We start from the raw sequence: 24599 nt of genomic DNA, 5'->3' as shown, positions 1-24599 counted from the left end.
TGAGATTTTAGGAAGAAATCCTTCCCTGTGAGGTTGCCCAGAGCAGCTGTGGCTGCCTCTGGATCCCTGGCAGTGTCCAGGGCCAGGTTGGACAGGGCTTGGAGCAGCCTGGGGCAGTGGAAGGTGTGTCTCCCCCTGTGGAATGAGATGAACTTCAAGGTCCTTCCCAACCCAAACCATTCTGTGACTTCCATGATAAATTTGGGGCAGGAATCCTCTCCTGGATTTCCCCTTGTACCTCCCCTACACACCTCTGGGCTGTGCTGGGTGTCATTCCTGCAGCACAAACACCATTCATGGCACAGTAAAGATGGAAAAACAGGAGCAGAAATTCACTTTCAGGGATTCAAATTCCCATAAGGACACGAAGGGAGCACAGCAGATAACAGGAGGACGCGGCTCCCCCACCCTGGGCTGTTTAAACCAGCCCAGAGCACAGCAAGGCAGGGGTTTTGTCAACTTCTTCTCCTTGATCTTGTTGGTTCTACAAAGACAGAGAGAAGGTGGAAGAATGTTTGTCTTTTCTGATGAGGAGGCTGTAACTTTTTAAGGCCCCCTTTTGCTGACATCTCTGTGTGAAGAGTTTCTTGATTATCTCATCTTCCTGCTTGAGCTTGTAACAAATCCTATATCACAGAGTTTCTATTTTAACATTATGTTGTAACCTATAATTACATTTAACACACTACGTAAGAGAATTAATACAGCATCACTTTCTAACATTACACATATAATATTCATTGTAACGTTTGCGAAAAGCCAATCATAAAATATGCATTTTTCACACACGCTCAAACCCTTCCCATCCTTTTCTCCTCTTTCCCTCTCCTTCCATCCCACTCCTGCCTTCTCCAGGACCTTTTCCCTCATTGCTGTGCCTGTCTCTAGTCCTTCTCCCCCATCCCTGGGCTGATCCCCGCTCTGTCCCGCAGGGGCGATGCCGGCGCTGGGGCCGAGCCCGCGCTGAGCCCGCGGTGCTGGCCTGGCACTGCCACCCCTGCCAGCCTCGGGAGAGCACGGAGCGGCCCAGGATGCCTGCGGAGGGACCCGGGACTCCTCTCTGGACATAAGGGGGTGGCCGAGGGAGAGACATGTGGGGACAGCGCCCTGCCAGCCGGCACAGATCTCCCTGCTCCGACACGGACACGAGCGGCGCTGACCATGGCCACAGCTTGGAGGTTCCTCACCTGGACCGTCACCCTCGGCCTGGCCGGGGGCACCTTCCCTGGCTTCCCCTTCCAGTCACAAGGTAGGGATGGGATGGGACGGGATGGGATGGTGTCGCCCCAATTAAGATTTTCTAAAGCCTTCTAAGTTTACATTCTATTAGAAAACTTTCTCACACAACTTTCTGTAAACAAGAAAGATTATTTTTACATTCCTTCATAGGGGTGGAAAAACTTAATATACTAATAGTTTATCTAATGTCTTTGGAGAGGTGGCACATTCACTCGCCAATCCACTGTCACCTTTAAAAAAATATAAATGCTAAAGTGAAAAAATAAACATACTTCTTTTCACCTTACAAATAACAGTTAGCTCACGTCGTGCTTTCACGTGTCCTATAACAACAGGATGGTGTAGCGGGTTTGGTTGTGTCCAGAGTGCCATCCCTGAGGAGATGCAGTGTCCAGCCCCACAACACCACCAGCTTCCCACACATCACCTCACCCTTGGCTCTGGACACGTTTTTTTCCTCCTGGAAGTGCCTTTCAGGTCAGGATCAGAGCCTCCAGCCCCGAGTTCCAGGTGCTTTGTAGCCACAGCAAGCACAAACCACCCTCTGAGTCACTCTTTTCCAAGCCCACGTGGATTGCAAAGAGGCAAAAAGGAAAACAAAACACTTCCGACAGCAAATTTTTCCAAGCCTGAAGTAATTTCTAAGTGCAAAAGTCACCCCTGTTTGCCCAGCCCCATCACGGGGAGGTGCTGGGATGCAGGAAAAGCTGGAAGTTAAAGCCTTAATAATTAATTCTGTCAAGGCAGAGGTGCCAGGAGTGTTTATGGTTGGGAAAGGTGGGAGCTCAGCCCTAATCCCAGAGGGTGGAAGGGCTGTCCCAGTCCTGGTGGCCAAAGAAACCACTCTGTCAGGCTCCCACACTGGAAAACAGAGGAAAAGGAAACTTTCCAGTGCTGCCCTGTGGTGAGAGTGCAGTTTGGAGCTGGCTGGGTTCCTGATGGCTGGGCAGGCTCTGAAGGTGGGGGCTGTGGAGCCAGGCAAAATTCAGCCACCCTGGAACAGCCAGGCCCCTCCTGCTTGCTTAGGAAACAACACAAGTAGGATGCAGAAAGAACAGGAAGACTTTTCCAGAGGGAACAGAGGGAAAATCTCTTCCCATGAGGGCTCAGGAGGCTCAGACCCTCCAGGCATGAGGGGTTCAGGAGGAGGAGCTGTCCTGGTCCAGCACAAGGATATTTCCCATTTCAGCCCACGCCTCTGGGGCTGAGGGCTGTCAGACAGAGCCAGGCTGTCAGTTCTTTGCTTCTTTTCTGCCTCTGTCGGGGTTGGGATTGAAAGCACCCGAGATGGTAATTCATGTTCAGACTCAGATGTTGATTAGTTCTTATCCATGTCACAGTCTCACAAACCCTGGGTCCTACAGCACTTCACTCTAACAAACTGAAAAATGGAGCCCCATCTCTCTCTCTACAAGGCCTTATAAGGATAAACTGTTCAATTAAGAAATGACACCTAAATTATTTTTACTTTTTACCCAATAATCAGCCACCTGTAGCTCATAATGTAGACTTTTCTATGCAATTACACAAAACCACCCAAACCCATGGAGAAGAAGAAGGTGAAAAAAAAGAGAAGGTGAAGAAGAATTAAAATAACCCTCCAAAGCTCAGAGCTGGACTCTGCAAAATTTGGATTCCCTCTGCCCAGTGGGGATGAAAGGATTTGGGATACTCCAGGTCCAGAGCCATAACTGGGGTGTCCTGAAGGACCCTTTGGGCCAGGCTGTTGCTCTCCATCACTTGCAGAGGAAAAAGTTGCATTCCAAAAACTGCTGTGCCAAGGCTCTGTGGGCTGCAGTGTTTGGGGAATTTCCCAGGACCCTGCAGGCTGGGCAGAGCCTCGAGATCCCAATTTTTGGAATGCCGTGGCAGGACACTGACCCTCCAGCTGCCCTGCTCTCGGGCTGGCACTGCTGGGTGTCCAGCTCCCTTTGCAGGCTGCCACTCCCATGTGTGTCCTTCTGTTGGTATTACCAATATCGAGAATGGGATGAGCCTTGGCTTGTCTGGCCCCTGCAGCTGAACCAAATAGAGGCAACTGTGGTGTTTCAGCCCAGAGACATTTTTGGCGAGCTGGATGTTGCAGCTGGGCACGTGGAGCCAAGTCCAAGCATGCCAGAGCTCAGGTGGCAGCAGGATGGAGCTTCCCTCACAGAGGTTCTGCTCCTCAGGTCTCCTGCTGTTGGAGAAGCTTTTAAGGTGACAGTGAAGGAAAGGAGTCGGTTCTGATGGAGGGTTTAATCCAGAGTTTTTATTCTGGCCCACAGGCCTCTGAATCCAGCAACCCCTCCACCAGAACTCCCGGAGCATGTGGTTCCCCTCTCCTTTACCTGGGGGAGGGAAGGGGTGAAGGGACAGGGAGACACCAAGGTATGGAGAGGAGGTCTCAGGGGACAAAGGACACCTGGATGGCCCAATGCCCCTCGGGGGTGGAGGGCATCTTTTGAATCTGCCCAATCCCTCAATGCCAGGAGTGACAGACAGTGCTGGCGGGGGTCAGGGTGGGGAAAGGAGGAGGGATGGACACACCTGGGAGGGAATCCTCAGGGGAGAAACCCGAGGTAAACCATGAAATCACACTGCAACCTCCTTCCCTCCCCAGAGGAATTCCTCTCCAGCTTGGATCACTATGAGATCGCCTTCCCCATCCAAGTGGACCAGAACGGGGATTTCCTCACCTTCGACATGCGCCGGCAGCTGAGGCCGCGGCCGCGGCGCTCGCTGCCCTACGAGCCCTCGGAGCAGCAGGTCTTCTACAAAGTCTCTGCCCACCACACGCAGTTCCTGCTCAACCTCACCCTGCACTCCAACCTGCTGGCCGAGCACTTCACCGTGGAGTACTGGAAGCGGGACGGGGTGGACTGGCAGCACGACTTCCACGAGGACTGCCACTACGCCGGCCACCTGCAGGACCAGCACCTCAGCTCCAAGGTGGCCATCAGCAACTGCAACGGGCTGGTGAGTCTGTCTGGGCGGGCCAGGGCCCTGCCAGCACCTCTGATCAGCACCTCTGACCCTCAGCAGGGGCATCCCTGCCCTGGGAAAAGCTTCGGCTTGGTGCCAAGCTTTATATTTAATGTATTTTTAAAAATATCTCTATTTTTAATATATTATTTTTAATATTATCATTACTATTATATATATTTTATATATAAAAAATATTATATTTTTATATATATAAAATATATAAATATTTTAATGTATTTAAAATAATATATTAAAAGTATATGTTTTATATCTATTTTTATATATAAATATAAAATATATATATAAATATATAAAATATACATAAAAATATAAAATATAAAAATATACATATGCCTAAATATACATATATAAAATATATACATATATTATATATATTACATGTATTATATAATATATATTATATATGTGTGTGAATAGAATAGAATAGAATAGAATATATTATTACATATATATTTATATATTATAATATATATACAGGAAGGAGGGTGGGAGTTGTTGATTTTCCAAGTCCTGACAGCTCAAATTGAACATCCCAGTCCTAAATATCAGCAAGGAATGTTAGTGGTGGACATCAGGGTAAGAACAGCTGAGCTCTGCACTAGGTTGTTTGGAGGGAGCGAGATCTTGGAAGATCTTTTGGAACAGGCCAGACAAAAGCCTCTCAAAAACCCTTCAGGTATGATTCATTAGCTCTCCCAGCCCTGGGAATAGACTGAGGACTTCCATCGCTATTTTTCTGTGATTTTCTGATATTTCTGGCTCACACAGCGCATTTCCTGAGCTGCCAGATGGAGGGATGGAGCAAACATACCCCATGAGTATGTTTGCTGAACATTATCTCTCTCTATATATAAACATATATATATAAAAATATATAATATATATTAAAAATATAGAAATTATATGTATTTTATAGGTATAAAATATATTATATTTTATATAATATACTGTCCTAATATATAATTTATATTAAAATAATATATTAACATATAAATTGATTTATATTATCTATAATATTTTATATGTATAAAACATTATATATTTTATATGCATAATGTTTTATACATATCCCAAGGCTGAGGGCTCCCTTGGAGGGGTAGAAAAAGCCCCTCTAGGCCAGGTTCATATTTATTTCTGTTCCAGCCCCAGCTCCTTGCAGTGTTCTGGCAGTGTGGAAGAGCTTCCAAACGGGAACGAATTCCTGTTTGATTTATTGCTGGGTGACCCTGCCAGAACAGTGCTGTGGGTTATTAACAGAAATGAGAATCTGACTCATTATATCACAGAGTCTGAAGTTTCCAGCTCACAGCCAGCAACCCGAGCTGCACCAACTCCTGCTTCCCAAGCCCTTTGTTTGGATATGGGAACTCTGCTCCAGTCCCAGGGAATTCCGTGGTGCTCCCAAAGGGTGAGCTGGGTGCTGCTGGCTCCAGAGGAACCCGGCATCCCCCTTCCTTCCCACGGCTCAGGGCAGCCAGGCTGGGGCAAGCACTGGCCCAGCAGCACTTGGAACGGGGAGAATTCCGTCCCCATGCCGTGTTTAGCTCTGGAGAGGCACCAAGGGCTGTCTGGAGGAGAATGCAGCCAGGCACAGAGAGGGACAGAGGGTCATCCAACATGCTCTCCTCTGCCTGAACTCTGTCCTTCTGCCCTCCAGAGTTACGGACACGGCGAGGATGGGGGAGGAGGGCTTTGGGGTCACTGAGGACAGTGGGGCTGGGGATTTGGGCAAGAGGAGTCTGGAATGTTTTTAACTGGGGCTGGACTTGCCGTGGGAGATGTTTTTCAGTGCTCTGGGTATCCAGGAACCGCCGAGCCACTCGTGCCATCCCTCATCCCCAGCAGGCTCCGCTCCAGGAGGGCATCACCCATCCTGGAAGGGGCAGAAGAGGGCCCCATGTGCAGATTCCTGCTGAGGGGGCACTGCACTGCCCCACCTTTGCACAGCGGATGCTGCACGGGCACTTGGGCACTGTGGTGGTGACTGGGCACAAAGTGGGACCTGAGCTGGTTACAGGGTGAGCTGAGCACGAGGAGGAGGGGAAGGGATGACTGTGAATGCAGCAACGAGCTCCAGGCCATCCTCCTGCTCTCCAGCTCCCATATCCCTTGGGAATTCCCATGCCTGCAAGGTTTGGTGTTGAACCACTCTGCTTTTGAACATCCCCAGAGCAGCTCTCACCTTACAGCACGCCAGCTTTGGATGCCAACACTTGGACACGCCTCCATTGATTCCTCCTCCCAACACCTGGACATGCTTCCATGGACTCTTCTTCCCAACACCTGGACATTCTGGACATGCTTCCATTGACTCCTCCTCCCAACAACTGGACATTCTGGACATGCTTCCATTGACTCCTCCTCCCAACACCTGGACATGCTTCCATTGACCCCTCTTCCCAACACCTGGATGCATTCCCAGTGACTCCTCCAACCAACTGGACATTCTGGACACACTTCCATTGATTCCTCCTCACAACACCTGGACACGCTTCCATTGACTCCTCCTCCCAACACCTGGACACACTCCCAGTGACTCCTTCTCCCACCAACTGGACACACTTCCAGTGACTCCTCCTCCCAACAGCTGGACATTCTGGACATGATTCCATTGATTTCACTTCCCAACACTTGGACACGCTTCCATTGACTCCTTTCCCAACACCTGGACACGCTCACAGTGACTCCTTCTCCCACCGACTGGACACACTTCCATTGACTCCTCTTCCCAACACCTGGACACTCTCCCAGTGCTTCCTCTTCCCAGCCACAGGCACTGACAACCTGGAATATTTTTGTAAATGGATCATGTCACCCTTTGCTTCCAACAAAGGCCATGTGGTGAGATTGGCACTGTCCTGTGCAGGACCCAGATGGACAGGATGGATCCAGATGGGCAAGATGGACTCAGATGGGGAGGATGGATCCAGATGGGGAGGACAGACCAAGATGGGGAAGATGATCCAGATGAGGAGGACGGACCCAGATGGGCAGGACGGATCCAGATGGGCAGGATGAGTCCAGATGAGGAGGACAGACCCAGATGGGGCGGACAGACACAGATGGGCAGGATGGACCCAGATGGGCAGGATGGACCCAGATGAGGAGGATGGACCCAGATGGGCAGGATGGACCCAGATGGGCAGGATGGACCCAGGTGGGGAGGATGGACCCAGATGGGCAGGATGGACCCAGATAGGCAGGATGGACCCAGCTGGCCCTGCTGTCACACAGCCTGGCCCCAGGCCGTGGCTGTGCCTTTGCCAAGTGCAGTATGAGCTGACAGTGCAAACCCTCCTGTTCTGCAGCTGACCTGTGTGAATCACACACAGGATACGCAGTCCAGCTCCCCCACAAACCACAGAACTCCCTCAGGACCTCTCACCACCCCCTTTACCAGCCCTGTGTCACATCCATGCCTGGCCCTCAGAGCTCAGTCCTTGGGGTCAGCGATGGGACAATTTTCAGACCCCTGTGACAGCCAAGCCTCGCTGCTGGAAGGTGCCAGGCAGGTGTGGAGCCTCTGCAGAGGCTGCAGTGAGAACATTCCTTTTGCAGCAGGGTGGATGTGGGGCAGGGCTCGGGGTGACCTCCTTCCCCCCATCCCACAAAGCCTTTCCAGCTGGCTCTGCCGGAGCCTGGCCAGGGAACCTCACAGTACCTCGCTTGTGTTTGGAAAGGTGGAGCCCGGCCAAGAGCAGCAGAGCCCGGGGCAGGAGGAAATCCCCCGGCACTGGGGGACTGCTCACACACTGCCCCATTGAGCTCTGGCCGGGAGGGGACAGGGACAGCCCGGCAGGAAGCGACAGTCCAGAGAGGTTCTTCCCACCCACACCCGGCACAGGAGCTGTTCCAGGGGTACTTCCATGGAGGGGCCTCGGGGTGTTTCACAGGGGCAGAATTCCCTGCTCCCCACCCTTGCTCCCGTCCCTGGGGCACAGAGGGAGCTGGAAAAGTGCTGTCACATCCAAGGGACGCTGCTGGTGGCAGGGCAGGGCTGTGCCTGCACCCAGAGCTGTGTTGGACTTTGGGGATGAAGTTTGAGCCGTGTCAGGCACATTTCTGTGCCTCAGTTGCTTGCTGGTGGAGTTCAGTTGATGGGACATCACGTTCCTTGGAGAAACTCGGTGCCAGAAATTGGGATGGAGCTGGTCTCCATGGGCAGGGACACCTCCCACTGTCCCAGGGTGCTCCAAGCTCTGTCAGCCTGGCCTTAGTCACTTCCAGGGATCCAGGGGCAGCGTTCCTGAGGAGCCCCCTGAGCCCAGCATGGGCAGGAGTGCCTGGAGGGACCCAGGCACCACATTCCTTGGAGAAACTCAGTGCCAGGAATCGGGATGGAGCTGGTGTTGGGCTCCCAGAAACTTTTGGTTCTGCTCAGGCCTTTCAGGTAGAGGGAAAATTGCTGTGAGGGTGGGAAGGAGGGACCCTGCAAGCACCTGGTGGGTTTGGTGATCACTCCACAGGGATCTGCTCCTCCTGGCTGTCACTGCCTCACAGGACAGCAAAGCCTGGGCTCACAGCTGAGACTGAGTCAGTCAAAGAATAAAAAACAAAACAAATCAGGGAGCAAACCTGAGATGATCTCACTGAGGTGTACAAGGGGCTGGGCTACCCCATCCAGGCTCCAGAGAGGGGTTCTGGCTCTGCTGGTGGCCTCTGCTTAATCAGCCTTCAGATTTTAAACATTTGGGGTGTTTCCCAAAGCCTCTGGGGATTTACCACTCTCTGCAACTCCGAGCTCTCAGATGCTGGGGATGGTCCTGAGCTGCTTGGGAAGGTTTTTTGGGGAGGCCAAGTTCAGAGCTGAGCGCTGCTGTGTTTGAACGGGTTTTTGGGATCCCACAGGGATCCCACTGAGACCGAGTGGGTGGAAGAGGAAACAACTCATTCATAACTCAGCAAGGCAAGGCTGTGATTTCCAGAGGACTTTAGTGAACACAGATGTCCCAAGGCATCCACCACCATCTGGCTGGGTTTTCTCCACTCTGTGGCTTCCTGTAGTTCAGTGTTTGTGCAGGATTCCTCCACAGCTTTTGTCAGTCCCCAGAAATTCGGGTTAATCAGCAAAAACCTCACTGTGAGAAGCCACCAGGTTCTCTGTGCACCTCTGTTATTGTCCCCCCTCTTGTCATGGTTGAGACAGAGACAATACAAAGCAGCACACTCTGTTTTCAGAAGGCTTCAAAGCTGTTTTTATTACAGCTTGCATGCTTTTTATACATTCTTACAAAGCTCATAAGTTTACACTTTACTCATTGGTGATGAGACAAACAAAGTGTTTATTGGAATAGGCAGTTGCAGGTTTCTCTTATTTATCCTTCTTTCTTTCTTGGTTTCTGTGCCAATGACCTTGGTAGAAAATTCTGTCCGGGGTAGACATGGATCCTCTTCTCAAAGTCCTCTCTGTCTCACAGAAGTGGCTGTAAAACCTCTTCCACACCCTCTGTTCCCTCCTGCAGCACGGGGTGATCGTGGCGGATGAGGAGGAATATTTCATCGAGCCCCTGAGCCCTGGAGCCAACGTCAGCACGGGGGGAGAGGGCAAGGGCAGCCCCCACGTGGTGTACAAGCGCTCGTCCCTGCAGTACCCTCACATGGATGCAGCCTGTGGAGTGATGGGTAGGTGCTCCCACCACCTCCTCCTCAAATCCAGCCCAAAACCCCCTGGGAAAATCCTGGCAGAACAGGCCCACTCTGCTCCACGTGGCAAAGAACCAAATTTACCTCCTGAATTTGAGATTTTCCTGTGTTTGCTTTCACCCATTTCTGGTGGCCTGGGCTTTGGGAAGATCCCATCCTCTCCTCCTCGCAGCAGGGCTTGAAAATTTGTAAATAGAGCATGGAATAGAAGAGAAAAAAAAACACCTCTTGTTTTTCTTCAGAAGAATGCTCCCAACTTTGGCCAGTTTGCAGAGGATTGGGAAATCACAGCTCACGTGTGCTCAGCACAGCCTTGGCTTTGGGTTTGGTCGTGTCCATGTTGGGATAACTCTGCTGCTGATGGAGACCAGGTGGAAAAGGCCCTTGGAGGGGGGGATGTGGGGCCTGGCCCATCACAGGGGGATGTTTAGGGTGAATGGTGGCAGCACATCAGCCCCATTTCTGCACCTACAAGGCTTTGACCTCCAAGAGGAACCACAAACATCTGCCCTGGCCACTCCCCATGAGACCTCCTGGTCCTTGCCCTTCCCACCAGTCTGTCCCAGAGTCTGGCTGGAATCCCTGGCCCTTGTGAACAGGCAGAGTTTCAGCACCTACCCCATATTTTGGAGGTTCAGAGAGGCTCTGCAGGGCTGAGGGGAGATGCCATCCCTGCACAAGGGCTTTTCCTGGATCTGTTTGTGGGAACAGAGCAGAGCTGGCCCTGACTGCTCCTGTTTGGGTGTCACTTCAGGGTGTCCATCCACTGTCCCAGCAGTGACACTTGGCCAGATGAGGCTTCACTGCTGGAAGGCACTGCCACCTTCTCTGAGTGTCCCCAGAGCCACCAGCACCTCTGGAGCCACCTGTGCTTCCCTGCCCATCCCAGCTCCCAAAACCATGCTGGATGCAGACTCCCCTCCTGCTGACTCTTTGACACATTCCCCATATTCCAAAAATAATTTAGCCCGCTCCTAATTGCTTCTTGGAAAGCAGAGATGCGCAGGGGGAGCCAAAGTTTAGAGCAACCACAGCACAATGGCTCCAGCAAGGCCACCCTTGTCCTGCCCTGCCCAGCCCACCTGGGCCCTGAACACCCCCAGGAGCTCCCCTGGGTCCCTGCTGGAGGTGGAGCTGGGAGGTTTTGGGGCTGCCTGAGGTCTGCCCTTGCTCCCAGCCTCACTGGGTGTGATGAACCTCAGAGCAGGGGAAAGGATCCAGCTGGACCTGCTGGCAGGGCTGGAGTGTCCCAGTCACCTCCCCTGTCCTCTGGTGGTCTCCAGGTGGGGAATTTGGAGCTGATGGCTCTGCTGGGGACATCCCCAGGCTCGGCTCAGCAGCACTTGAAGCAAAGTCCCACAAAGCTGCTGCTGCTGCAGAGACTGCAGCCCTTTCTGTGGTGGAAAAGCCAAGTACCAAACGCAGGTCCTGGCAGGAAAAGGAAGGAGGAGAGGCTCTGCAAGGGCTTCATTTTCGGGTTGTGGCTGCGCAGTCTCTGAGCCCACCCCGGGGCAGAGGTGAGGGCAGGGCTGTGTAGCCCAGGGGGGTTTGGGACTGAGAGGGCTGGGCACAGATCTGCTGGGCAGGAGGGGGCAGGAGGGCGGAGGAGAGGCCAGCAGGGCTGGCAGGAGTCTGGGGACAGCTCTGGACTGCCTTTGGGACATTTCTGGGTGCACCTGTGGCGCACAAATCACAGAATCACAGAATGAACGAGGTTGGAAAAGACCTTTAGGATCATCCAGTCCAACCTGTGACCCAGCACCTCCTCAGCAGCTAAACCCTGGCACTGAGTGCCACCTCCAGGCTTTTTTAAACCCCTCCAGCGTCCGTGACTCCACCACCTCCCTGGGCAGACAATTCCATTGCCCAGTGACTCTTTCAGTGAAGAATTCTTTTCTGGCATCCTGCCTAAACTTCCCCTGGTGCAGCTTAAGAGCTCTTCCATGGCCTCAAACCCTCCCCTGACCCCTGCCCGAGGGCATCACACCCATCCCCTTCCCTCCTCAGACGAGAAGCCCTGGAAGGGGAGGCACTGGTGGCTGAGGACGCTGAAACCCTCCCCTCTGAAGCCGTCGGGCAACCACAGCCAGCGGGGCCAGCTGCCCCTGAAGAGGTCGGTGAGCACCGAGCGCTACGTGGAGACCCTGGTGGTGGCTGACAAGATGATGGTGGGCTACCACGGCCGCAGGGACATCGAGCAGTACATCCTGGCCATCATGAATATTGTAAGTGTTACACCCACACCAGGAACCCCGCGGGATGGGGGAGAATTCCTGCTCGTCACCCTGCCGGGAAAATTAACCCCCAAATATCAGAGGAGACAGAGGAGTCCTTTTTCTTTATTTGAATAAAGGGAGAGACCATGGGGTGTTCCCTTGGGGTCTCTTTAATTTTTGGAGGATGCAGCCTCCTTTTTATCCCAATTTCCCTTCTCTCTTTCCCCATTGGCTGAGGTACTTGAGAGGTTCAGACTTCCTGAGACACCTGATACCAGAGATTTCCCTCTAATGTATAACCTTGCATTTTAATTTTTAATTCGTATGGAATTTAGGGGTTTCCCCCATTGTTTCTTTCATCTTTCAATATCCAATTTTATTTATCAGCAAACTTAGGGTTTGTTTGTAAAGGTAAATATCCTTTTCCATTCATCAATCAGAGGAATCCTTCCCATCGTTTCTTTTATCTCTCAGTGCTGGTTTTATCTACCAGAAGCCCCACAGTTTGTAAAGATAAATCCATCATTCCTCCCAACCCCAAAAGTCCCTGTTGGGAAAAGTAGATTTTCCTGCACGAAGCGGGGTGGGGAAATTGGATCTGTTCCAGGCTGGCAGTGGCTTCTCCCCATGCCCAGAGCAAGGTTTTGGGGTCAAAAATCCTGCCAGGCTGCTGCTGCTGAGCCCTGGGACCCCAGAGCTGGAGAGGTAAACTCTGGCCTGTCTGAGCCCGGGCTGGGAGAACAAAAGCCTTTCTTTGAACAGCATCTCCCAGCTCAAATTAGCATTGCAAATGCTGCCGGGCAAGCTGAGAAACACATGGGAAAGCAGAAGGACAGGCAGCTCTCACGCTTGGGGGCTGAGCAGCAGAGGGGCTCAGAAATCCCCCCGAGCTGTGGTTCTGCTTTGGGGCACTGCTGGCGGCAGGGTACCGGGCTGGATGCATGAACAGCCTGAATTGGCCGAGCTGGATCCTCCTGTGAGGTGAGATGGGCTTGGAAGTTATCCATCAACCCTCTGAAAGCCCCTCTGTGAGGGCTCTTTGTCCCATCCTCCCCAGGATCGCTTTCCACGCTTTGCATTTCTAAAGCCACACCGCCAGATTTCCAAACAATCCCCGTGTTTCATCTGCTCCGAAACATTCCTGGGGGATGCTGTGGCCTTCCGGATCCCCCGAGGGATGCTGAGCCTTCCCCTCAGCACAGAATTCCAGCAGTGGGGACTGCCCCACCTGGGCTGTGAGATTTTGGCTTCACTGCTCTGAGACAGCGAGCTCGGACCGTGGTTTAGGGAATTCTGCTACTCAAGTGGTGGTGTGGGGTCCCATTCCCATCCCTGCTTCCCAAAAATGTTGGGTTCACACCCCACACTGCAGTGCCCAGCCATCCCCAGCTCGCCTGGCCACAGAGCTCATTTTTAAGACTCCTCTTTTCTTGTTTCTTGGAGGTCAGGTTGCCAAACTTTTCCAGGACTCGAGTCTGGGCAATATTGTCAATATCCTGGTCACCCGGCTGATCCTGCTCACCGAGGATCAGGTAAGCTGGGCTTTGCTGAGCCTGTCCTGTGCCTGCACTTCCCTTCAGGAGCTGTGTGACCCCCTGGATGTCACTCCCAGGAATTCCCCCCAGTGCACATCCTCCCAATGCCCCCTGAGGGCTGGGCTGAGCAGACCTCTGGAAATCTGATTTTTTCCATGATAAGGTGATTTTAAGGAGGTTTAAGCAGCTTTAGTTCTCCTACAGTGCTGTTGGAGCCCTGGCCACTGAGAATTTCAGCCTTTCTGTGCTGACAGGCACTGACCCCCAAGAGAACACTGCATCGACCTGAGGCCGTGGAGGAGCTTCCAAAATGGAATGACAGAACTGGGATTGTGGGTGTGGAGTTTGAATAGAAGTGTGGAATATCACAGGGTGGGAAACTTAGAGTTGAAGGGTTTAGAAGATAATAATATATATTTCAAAAAAAGGAGATTTTAGGGCAGAGGCTGGTCCTTCTTCTCCTTCTTCCCCTCCTTCTTCTCCTTCCTTACCTCCTCCTCCTCCATCTCCTCCTCCTCCTCCTCTTCCTCCTCCTCCTCCTCCTTCTCCTTCTCCTTCCCCTTCTCCTTCTCCTTCCCCTTCCCCTTCTCCTTCTCCTTCTCCTTCTCCTTCTCCTTCTCCTTCTCCTTCTCCTTCTCCTTCTCCTTCTCCTTCTCCTTCTCCTTCTCCTTCTCCTTCTCCTTCTCCTTCTCCTTCTCCTTCTCCTTCTCCTTCTCCTTCTCCTTCTCCTTCTCCTTCTCCTTCTCCTTCTCCTTCTCCTTCTCCTTCTCCATGGGTTTGGGTGGTTTTGTGTAATTGGCTAAAAAAGTCCCCATTAATGAACCACAGGTGGTTGGTTATTGGGTTAAAAGTAAAACTAATGTAGGTGTCATTTCTTAATTGGACAGTTTATCCTTAAAAGACCTTGTGGAGAGAGAGAGATGGGGCTCCATTTTTAATTTGTTAGAGTGAAGTGCTGTAGGACCCAGGTTTTGTGAGACTGTGACAGATAAGAACAAATAAACATCTGAGTCCCAACAAGAAATGATGTCTCACACATCCTGGCAAAAAGAAGTTAAGACTCAACAAAGTCCCACTTCTCTTGCTTTCCCATGGGCTCCTTGAGGAACTGGGGGTGCCTGGAGTGGCGTCAGTGCTCTGCTGGCACAGAGTGGGCAGTGCCTTCCCACCAGAGCTTTCCTGGGTGCCGGAGCTCACCCTGGTTCAGGGGCTCTGTGTGGTGGAAAAGTCTCTCCTCCAAGCCGTGCTTCCAAAGAAAGGCTCAGCAGTCTCTGTTGTTCGGTCTCAAGGCAGTTTGTTGCAAGTTATCTAAAAGATTTTCTTCTCGGGCTGCTGTGGTTTGCTCAGAGCTCAGGCAGAGGCACACACACACCCTGACATCCTCTCTGACTCCCGACTGCTTCTTCTCTCCCCCTCTGCCCAGGGCTGCTGCTGTCTTTTATAGGGTACATTACGTGTTACATGGGTACAGTTTTCCCCATTGCTATTACCTATATTAAATGGTGCCTTTCTACTCTAAACCAATCTGTGAGTGCCAACATCACCAAGAACATGGAGGTAAGGAAGGAGAAAGAGGGAGGACAGGGCAGGCCCAAATTCCTCCATCTTAAAACCTCTGACCCCCATGTACAAAACCAAAACCCCCCTGTACAGCACTCAGAAATTCTTCCCTCTACTTTGTGACTACTTCTACTATAACATCTAAACTTTTGTGACTTCTTGTTCTTCCTGCAAGGTTGGTAAATCATTCCATGGCTCAAACCCAAAATCACAGCTGTTTCCAGCTGCCTGCCAGGGTCTCAAATGCTTCTGACCAGGGCGCAGAACCTCCAAAAATGTCTGAGGGACATTTTGAGTTCCGACACCGGGGAACATGCTCTGCCATTGCTTCCTTTCCAGCCCACATTGGAGATCAACCACCACGCTGGGAAATCCCTGGACAGCTTCTGCAAGTGGCAGAAATCCATCGTCAACAGGAACGGCAACGGGAACGCCATCCCGGAGAACGGCATCGCCAACCACGACACCGCCGTGCTGATCACCAGGTGAGCCCTTCCCCTGGGCTGGCAGCTGTCCTGGCTCCAAGCTCATCCGAGGCTTCCTGAGTCTCCATGGGTGCAGATTACTGAATTCAATTATCACCCTCCAGGTCAGTCTATCAATCTCCAGTTAGTCTGTTACCAATCTCCAGTTCAGTCTGTTATCAATCTCCAGTTCAGTCTGTTATCAATCTCCAGTTCAATCTGTTATCAATCTCCACCCCAGTTTGTTGTCACACTCCAGTTCTCCATCGGTCTTTGCTGGGATGGATTGCTGGATGGATGATGGATGGATGGATGGATTGCTGGATGGATGATGGATGGATGGATGGATGGATGGATGGATGGATGGATGGATGGATGGATGGATGATGGATGGATGATGGATGGATGGATGGATGGATGGATGATGGATGATGGATGGATGGATGGATGGATGGATGGATGGATGGATGGATGATGGATGGATGGATGGATGGATGGATGGATGGATGGATGGATGGATGGATGGATGATGGATGGATAGATGGATGGATGGATGGATGGATGGTCAGTAGGAAGGAGGACACACTGGGGATGACAGGGACAGTGGAAGGAATGGCAGAGCAGCTGGAAGGCCAGTGGATGCTGCAGGGATGGAGGGCACAGGGGGTGCTGAGCTCCCCAGGTGCTGCTGGCTGTGCCCAGGATTGTCCCACCAGTCCCCACAAATCCCTGCTTGGACGGAGATAATACTGGGAGAGGCCAAAGGCAAACCCAACATTATTTTGTGCCTTTTCCCCCCTCTCCCATGGAGAGGAAGACAGTCAGGAAATGAAAGTGCTGGCGGGGGGAGCCTCCAGGCGGGAGCTGCTTCCTTTTTCCATGTGCTGCTCCCTGCTCCAGCCCCAGCGCGAGCCTGGAACACCCCACGGATGAGACCCCACAGAGGAGCGACAAAAGAACCCCTCAACCCCAGATTTTCCCCCTCCCGAGGGGGCTGCAGCTTTTTTGGGATGCAAACGCCGGTTCCCAGCTCTCCATCCTCCCTCCAGATGTTGGAGCCAGCCCGGAGCCGCTCGCTGAGCCCGGACAGCGCCGGCATCCGGCCCCAGAAATTCCCGGTGTCCCGATAAGATCTTGCTGAGCTCGGGGCTTTTTTATTCTCCTGCGGGGACGAGGCAAAGCTGAGCCTCCGAAGGCTTGAAAGGCATTCGCTCAAAACAAAGCAACAAATGTTTTGTGCTCTGCTCGGTTTCCTGCCGAGAGGAGGGGAGAGGTTTGGGCACTTCCAGGGAGCGCCAGGGGCCAAAGGGACAGGAGCCATCCCCGGAATGTGTCGCACTTAACCCTTCGTGTGCTGCCACTTCTCACCGCCCACCCTCATCCCCGAGGGCTCAGTGGGGGGAGCAGTGCCGGACGGTCCTGCCCAGTGTCCCCAAACCCGCTGTGGGGTCACAATCCTCGGTCTTGCCCAGTGTCCCCAAGCCCACTGTGGGGTCATAATCCTCAACCCTCACCCCATGGGTGTTCCCAAACTCGCTCTGGGGTCACAATCCTCAGTCCTGCCCACCCCATGAGTGTCCCCAAACCGCTGTGGGGTCACAATCCTCAACCCTCACCCCATGGATGTTCCCAAACTCGCTCTGGGGTCACAATCCTCAGTCCTGCCCAGTGTCCCCAAACCTGCTGTGGGGTCACAATCCTTGGCCCTCACCCCATGAGTGTCCCCAAACTGGCTCTGGGGTCACAATCCTCAACCCTCATCCCATGGGTGTTCCCAAACCATCTCTGGGGTCACAATCCTCAACCCTCATCCCATGAGTGTCCTCAAACCATCTCTGGGGTCACAATCCTCAACCCTCACCCCATGGGTGTCCCCAAATCTGCCCTGGGGTCACAATCCTCGGCCCTGCCCACCCTGTGGGTGTCCCCAAACCTGCTATGGGGTCACAATCCTTGGTGCAACCCCAACCTGGCTCCGGGGTGGCCCAGCCCAGCCCAGCTGCCCCTGGTCCCCCAGCTGACCCCACCCTACCCAGCTCTCAGCCTGGCCCCTTTCAGCCCAGATTTGCAACCCCCAAATGTTTATCTTTGCAAGGAAATGAGAATATTCCCTCTCTAACCCAAACTGGTCTCATTTGGAGCTGCCACCTCTTCCCATTTTGAGGATGCTGCGTTTCCATCTGGAGGTTTTTGCTCTCCTTCTTTTACTTTCCTTGTACCCAGCTAATGATGTGCAAACAGAGGATTCCTTCATGCAATGGCTGGAAGTCGAGGCCAGGAGCAGAGGAAAGAGTCACCTTGAATCAACCCAGATTGGATTTGTTTGGAAAATTCTCAGTAAAGAACTGAACTAGAAAAAAAAAATAGAAATAAAAAAATCACTTGAGCACTTTCATGAAACCACAGTGGGGTTTGAAACAGAACATGTTTTCAAAGTGAAATGTTTATTTTTATTTTGTTTTTAATCAGAATTTCATATGCACCATCCCTGGCAGTGTCCAAAGCCAGGCTGGACAGGGTTTGGAGCACACTGGGGTAGTGGAAGGTGTCCCTGCCATGGCAGGGGGTGAAATGAGATGATTTTTAAAGTCTTTTCCAACCCAAACCATGCTGGCATTCTGTGTTTCTCTGTTGGATTGATGCAATTTCCTACAAGAGACCTGAGCTGACAGAGCAGAGGTTGGCCCTGTCCTCTTCCCCCTGTGCCCAATGCCTCCCAGGAGTGCTGGGGAGCAGAGCAGGACCCACCCAAATCCAAAGAGCTCTGTGTCTGGAATAACCTTGTCCCTGCTGATTTATGGAATCATTAAGGTTGGAAAAAGCCTCCAGGATCATCAATTCCAACCTTTGACTAAATTCCCTTGCCCACTAAACCACATCCTGAAGTGTCACATCTGCTCATGTTTTTAACACCTCCAGGAGTGGTGACTCTACCACTGCCCTGAGCAGCCCGTTCCAATGCCTGATAATCCTTTCCATGAAGAAATTTTCCCTAAAATCTGATCTAAACCTCCCCTGGCACAGCTTGAGGCTCTTTTCTCTCCTGTCCCTGTTCCCTGGAGCAGAGCGCGACCCCTCCGTCTGTCCCCTACTGTCAGGAGCTGTGCAGAGCCACAGGGTCCCCCCTGATCCCCCTTTTCTCCAGGCTGAGCCCCTTTCCCAGCTCCCTCAGCTGCTCCTGGTGCCCCAGCTCCATTCCCTTCCCTGCTCATGCTCTACCACCACATTTCATCAAAACCAAACCTCTTACTTGGCTCAGCTCTGTCATTGAAACTCAGCAAAGTGAGTGTTGTCCTCACTGTCACCATTGGTATCTCCATCCCAGAATATTTCATGGGCTGGTTTGGAGTGGTTTGGTTGTGAACACATGGGTGAAATGAAAACCGCCAAAACCAGAATGTCCTTAACGTTGTCTTCTCTCCTTGCAGGTACGACATTTGCATCTACAAGAACAAGCCCTGTGGCACCCTGGGTGAGTGGAAATCTGACCCCCCCCCCACACCCTCAGCAGCCCCCAGCAGCACAGAGAGCTTTGGCAGTGTGATGAGGGTGGGCTGTGCCATCCCCATCCCACCTGTGCCACCCCCTTGCCACCTATTCCATCCATTCCTACCTGTGCCATTCCCATCCCAACTGTGCCATTTCCTTTCCAGCTGTGCCATCCCCATCCCAGCTCTGCCATTCCCCTTTCCAGTTGTGCCATCCCCATCCCACCTGTGCCACCGTTTCTCACCTGTGCCATCTCATCACACCTGTGCCATCCCTTTCCCAGCTGTTCCATCCCTTCCCAGCTCTTCCATTCCCCTTTCCCAGCTGTTCCATCCCTTCCCAGCTCTTCCATTCCCCTTTCCCAGCAGTTCCATCCCTTCCCAGTGAAGGTGCAGCTCCTGCCCCAGCACCAGCAGCAGGGCCAGGACCAGCCCAGTGCTTTCCAGCCTCCTGTCCCCCTGTGAACACTAAACCAGCAGCCCTGAGCTCGGCTGGGCTCTGGAACTCCTCTGTTCCATCCCTGGGCCAGCTCCAGCCTGGTGATTAAGAGCCACTCTCATTTCGGGCTTGTCCGTGGCCTGTTGGAGTTCCTGGCTGGGCAGAGAGAGATCCAGCGGTTTTGTGATGGCTGCAAAGGGAGTTTTTATTGCCACAGCCAGGCCCTGCAGCCTTGCAGCTCCTCCTTTGTCTCACCCTGGTCTGGACTGGGCAGGCAGGGAGGGATTTCTGCTCTGCATCACTGTGGGGAGAGCTGGTGGATCTCTGACCTGCTGCTGAGGCTGGACGTGCTGGGATGGCTCAAATCATTCCCCTGGCAGAGCCAGGCCCCACCCTGGCCCAGTGCAGAGGGAATTTGCTGTCACAATTCAGAGGGAATTTCAGCATCACCCAGTCTTCCACAGGAGCCATGCTGGATTGCTGGTGGGTGCCAGGCAGAACCGAGGTTGGATCCTGGCTTGCTCAGCTCTCCCTGGGCAGCTTTGGATGCCCCACAGCTGGTGCAGCCATCTGAGATGCCCCACTAGGACTGTGCCAAGGATTGCTCCCCTTTGCACCATTTCAATACAAAATTCAGAGGATTTTTGGACTGTTAATTTACCATCAGTGCTGAGCGACCGTGTCCCCTAAGAACCACGAGCTCATCCCAAAGCCCAGTGCAGTGGTGAGAAGGAACTGCTCAGTGTTCCAGAGCACGAAGCATATCAGGCAGTGCCCAAACACAACCCCTCAACCACCCTGTGGTGGCCCTGTGTGACAGCTCTGTCCCCTCCCCAGGCCTGGCCCCCGTGGGTGGGATGTGTGAGCGGGAGAGGAGCTGCAGCATCAACGAGGACATCGGGCTGGCCACGGCCTTCACCATCGCCCACGAGATCGGCCACACGTGAGTGCAGCACCTGAGAGCCCCCAGCAGCTCCTGCTGCTTGTCCCTGCCACCAAGGGCTTGTTATAGATACATATAATATATAATATTGGCTTTTAAATATTTCATCCAAATATTAAAGTGGGTTCTATATGTGTGGTGTTAAAGTAACTTTGCTATAAAGATATAGTTTTTTATTTCTGTTGTTAATTAAGCTTAGTGAAATAGCTGATATATTGTGTTAAAATGCCTGCTGGGATGGGATAACATCCAATAAAAATATAATGAGGACACCTGTATGGATCTGCCAACCATCAGCATTCAATGACTGAAGACAGTGAGCACCAAGGCCCAAAAACGAGGTGATAAAAAAAGGACTAAAACCATAACCAAGGAATGTGCATGCTCTAAAAAGGCAGACCCAAGGAAGAGCCAGGCTAAGCAGTTCTTGGAATATGTAAACTAGTCTGGGGGAAAAGCTTACTATGCATAAGGATCTATGAATATGCAACTGGATGATATAAGGGAAAAGGTATTTAAGGGATGTCCCTGAAAATAACGGTGCTCTTGGCTGAGTGCCAAGATGCACCCCATAATCTTTGCTTTACTTGTCTTTGTCTCCTATTGTCCTCTGTTAAACTTCTTAAATTGTCACAGGAGAGTGAGGGTGTTTTTCACAGCCTGAAGACCCTTCCTTTATTAAACTTTTTAGACTTTCACAGGAGAGTGAAGGTGTTTTTCACAGCCTGAAAACCCTTCATGTGGACCATCCACACCTGTCCAACCCCAGCTGGATGGATTTTCCCAATAACTGGGGCTTAGGGAAAAAAAAGTCTGCAAACTTGATTTCCTTCTTGAGGAATATTTATTCTATTTCATAAAGGAAGTTAAGCTTGTCATTAGACTATCAGTTAATGATCTAACACAAGGAATTTAAATAACTGAAAAAATTCACTTTCTTTACTTAAAACAGTTTGAGTGTTCTTGAGAGCGATTGTTAAATTGTACAAAACACTAGTTGGAGTAGCTTTTTTAAAGAAAAAAGTCATTTTCTCCAAGTGTGTGTGTGCTGTGGTGGTTTCCAGGTTTGGCATGAACCACGACGGGGTCGGCAACAGCTGCGGCTCGCGGGGGCAGGAGACGGCCAAGCTGATGGCTGCTCACATCACCATGAAGACCAACCCCTTCGTGTGGTCCACCTGCAGCAGGGACTACATCACCAGCTTCCTGGAGTAAGGAGTGCTCCCCTCCCCGCCCCTCCTGCAGCCTCCCGCTCCCCTCTGGGCAGGGGGAAAGCCAAAGTGGGCCCCCAGCCCCACAGAAACTTCTGTCCTCTCTGCCAGGGTCACGTTCTTGCCTTCCTATAGACTTTCCAGTGGTTTTCCTGGCTGCTCAACATCTAAAAGCATTGGGGTTGTGGCTGGGAGAGCTATATTATATTATATTAATTATATTATATTATATTATATTAATTATATTATATTATATTATATTATATTACATTACATTACATTACATTACATTATATTACATTATATTACATTATATTACATTATATTATATTATATTATATTTCATTACATTACATTACATTACATTACATTACATTATATTACATTATATTACATTATATTACATTATATTATATATAGTATAGTATATTATATATAGTATATTATAGTATATATAGTATATTATTTGTAAACATTTGTATATTTATATAATTTATTTATAACTATAAATAACTATATAAAATATATAAATATTTTATAAATTTATATATAATATACCTAAATTTGTGTATAACGTATATTTATAATGTATATAAATTAATATATAAATAGAGTTATTTTAATATATTTTATATATATAAATGACTATATTTATATATTTATTTAGAATTAAATATAATTATATATTTTAAAATAACTATATAATATATATAATGTAGTATAATTATAATATATATATAGTATTATATAATGTATATTATATGATATATACTATACTATGTATAAACTATAGTGAATATATACTATATATATAGTATAATATAATACATATAGTATATACATCTGGCAGCTGTGGCTTGGCCAAATCCCACATCTGGCAGCTGTGGCCTGGCCACAGCCAGGCCTGGTGCCCGCTGGCCGTGCAGGCAGTGAGGCACGTGGCACAGCCTCGTCCTCTGCTGACCCCGAGCTCCTGGCAGGGCTGGAGGAGGATGGAGAGTTCATCCCCTTTCCTCATGGTCTGTGCTGGCCACTCCAGGCCCCAGGAGCCTCCAGTGGGATGTGGTGTGTGCAGGATTTGGGGCTGGGGGTGATGACAGTGGCTTTGATTTAGGGGGAGCTCAGAGAGCAGTGAGGAAAGGGGAGGGAAAGGTATTTCTGGCCGAATTTGGATGTTCCTACAAAGGTCTGGCAAGCAGGAGGTCAGGTTTGGAGGGGAGGCTGGGGCTTCACAGCAGGTGGGGGAGCAGCCCCTCTGCCCACCCAGTGCCCACCACGGGGACAGCCAGGGGCTGGCAACAGCCTGGAGAGCCGCTGGAGCTGTGCCAGGCCTTGGCATGGAGCTCAGGGAAAGGTTCTTCCCCCCGAGGGTGCTGGCACTGCCCAGGCTCCCCAGGGAATGGTCCCGGCCCCGAGGCTGCCAGAGCTGCAGGAGCGTTTGGACAGCGCTCTCAGGGCTGCTCAGGGTGGGGCTGTTGGGGTGTCTGGGCAGGGGATTGATGATCCCTGAGGGTGTCTCCAAACTCAGGATATTCCAGGTTTCTATGAACCCTCAGATCAACACTTCCAGAGTGACCTTGGAACCAGGATGTGCTTCCCAGCCTGGGAAGGATTTCAGAGCACTTTCTCTCCCCCAGAGCAGACCCAGATTTATCCCCTCAGCAGAGCAGCTGCTGATCCCTCCCCTCCAGTGCTCTCTCTCCCCTCACCCTTTCTCAGCTCTGATTGTCCCTCTGTGCTTCCAGCTCGGGGATGGGATTGTGCCTGAACAACGCTCCTCCCAAGCAAGATTTCATCTACCCCACGGTGGCTCCGGGCCAGGCCTACGACGCCGACGAGCAGTGCCGCTTCCAGTACGGAGTCAAATCCCGCCAGTGTAAATACGGGGTAGAGAGCCTTCCTGCTTTACTATCGTTCCCAGGGCTGGAGGAGCGGGATGTGGGGGAGGAAAGGTCCATGGGGCTGTCCCTGCTGCCCACATCTGTCATTGTCGCCGTTAGAAATGAAGGGATGGGACTATTTTCAAGCTAAGAACGATTTGTTGCTCAGATAAACATCAGTGTCAGAGGCCTGAGATTTTAGAGGAGCAAGCAGTCGGTCATAGCTCAAAGAAGTCACAAGTTTCTTTGTTACAAGGCAATATAGAACTTTCTAAACCAACAGACAGTTGCCACAGCGTTTATTTTGCTTTTCTAACCCATCATCTTCACTTACTTCTACTGCACTGTGGATATTTTTGTCCAATGGCTCCTGTCTCACTCGCACACATATGCTTCTATTATAACTTTTGTTCTATACAACCACACCCTTATAAACCCTTCACCATCTTATCAATACAGTTTCCTACATTATAAACCCTTCATCATCTTATCAACATGTTATCCTACATTATAAACCCTTCACCATCTTATCAATACAGTTTCCTACATTATAAATGCTTCACCATCTTATCAATACAGTTTCTTACATTATAAACCCTTCACCATCTTATCTATACAGTTTCCTATCTAATTGAAGCATATTCTAATTTACAACTATAGAAACACAAGTTTATGATTTTTCTGCTTAATATCTGTGTATTGTATTTTTACATCAATCCCAGCTTCTTCCAAGGCTGCAGATCAAACCCTCCTGTGTCTGTGGAAGTTTCATTTATAAACCCTTCACCATTTACATTATAACATCTACATCTACTACATTATAAACCTTTCACAATTTTCTCAATACAGTTTCCTATATTACAAACCCTTAACCATCTTATCTATACAGTTTCCCACCTAATTAGAGCATATTCTTACTTACAATTATAGAAACATAAGTTTATGATTTTTCTGCTTAATATCTGTGTATTGTATTTCTACATCAATCCCAGC

At 50.7% G+C, this 24599-nt stretch overlaps 1 protein-coding gene across 1 annotated transcript in view; it reads left to right on the top strand.

Annotated features, from left to right (window-relative positions):
* ADAMTS10 (ADAM metallopeptidase with thrombospondin type 1 motif 10) overlaps window positions 1–24599 on the top strand; it is a 63002-nt gene that overhangs the window by 14858 nt on the left and 23545 nt on the right. The window contains exons 2-11 of the mRNA XM_041710979.2: window positions 933–1249; window positions 3842–4197; window positions 9690–9849; window positions 11878–12095; window positions 13535–13618; window positions 15521–15666; window positions 19074–19117; window positions 20410–20515; window positions 21580–21726; window positions 23472–23613. Of these exons, the coding sequence (XP_041566913.2) occupies window positions 1162–1249; window positions 3842–4197; window positions 9690–9849; window positions 11878–12095; window positions 13535–13618; window positions 15521–15666; window positions 19074–19117; window positions 20410–20515; window positions 21580–21726; window positions 23472–23613 (1491 nt within the window). The 5' untranslated portion in view covers window positions 933–1161. The remainder of the gene's footprint in view (window positions 1–932; window positions 1250–3841; window positions 4198–9689; window positions 9850–11877; window positions 12096–13534; window positions 13619–15520; window positions 15667–19073; window positions 19118–20409; window positions 20516–21579; window positions 21727–23471; window positions 23614–24599) is intronic.

This window comes from Taeniopygia guttata, chromosome 28 (assembly GCF_048771995.1).
Source record: "Taeniopygia guttata chromosome 28, bTaeGut7.mat, whole genome shotgun sequence".
NCBI lineage: Eukaryota > Metazoa > Chordata > Aves > Passeriformes > Estrildidae > Taeniopygia > Taeniopygia guttata.
The sequence above is the reverse complement of the archived record's forward strand: the minus strand, read 5'-3'. Positions and strand labels throughout refer to the sequence as shown.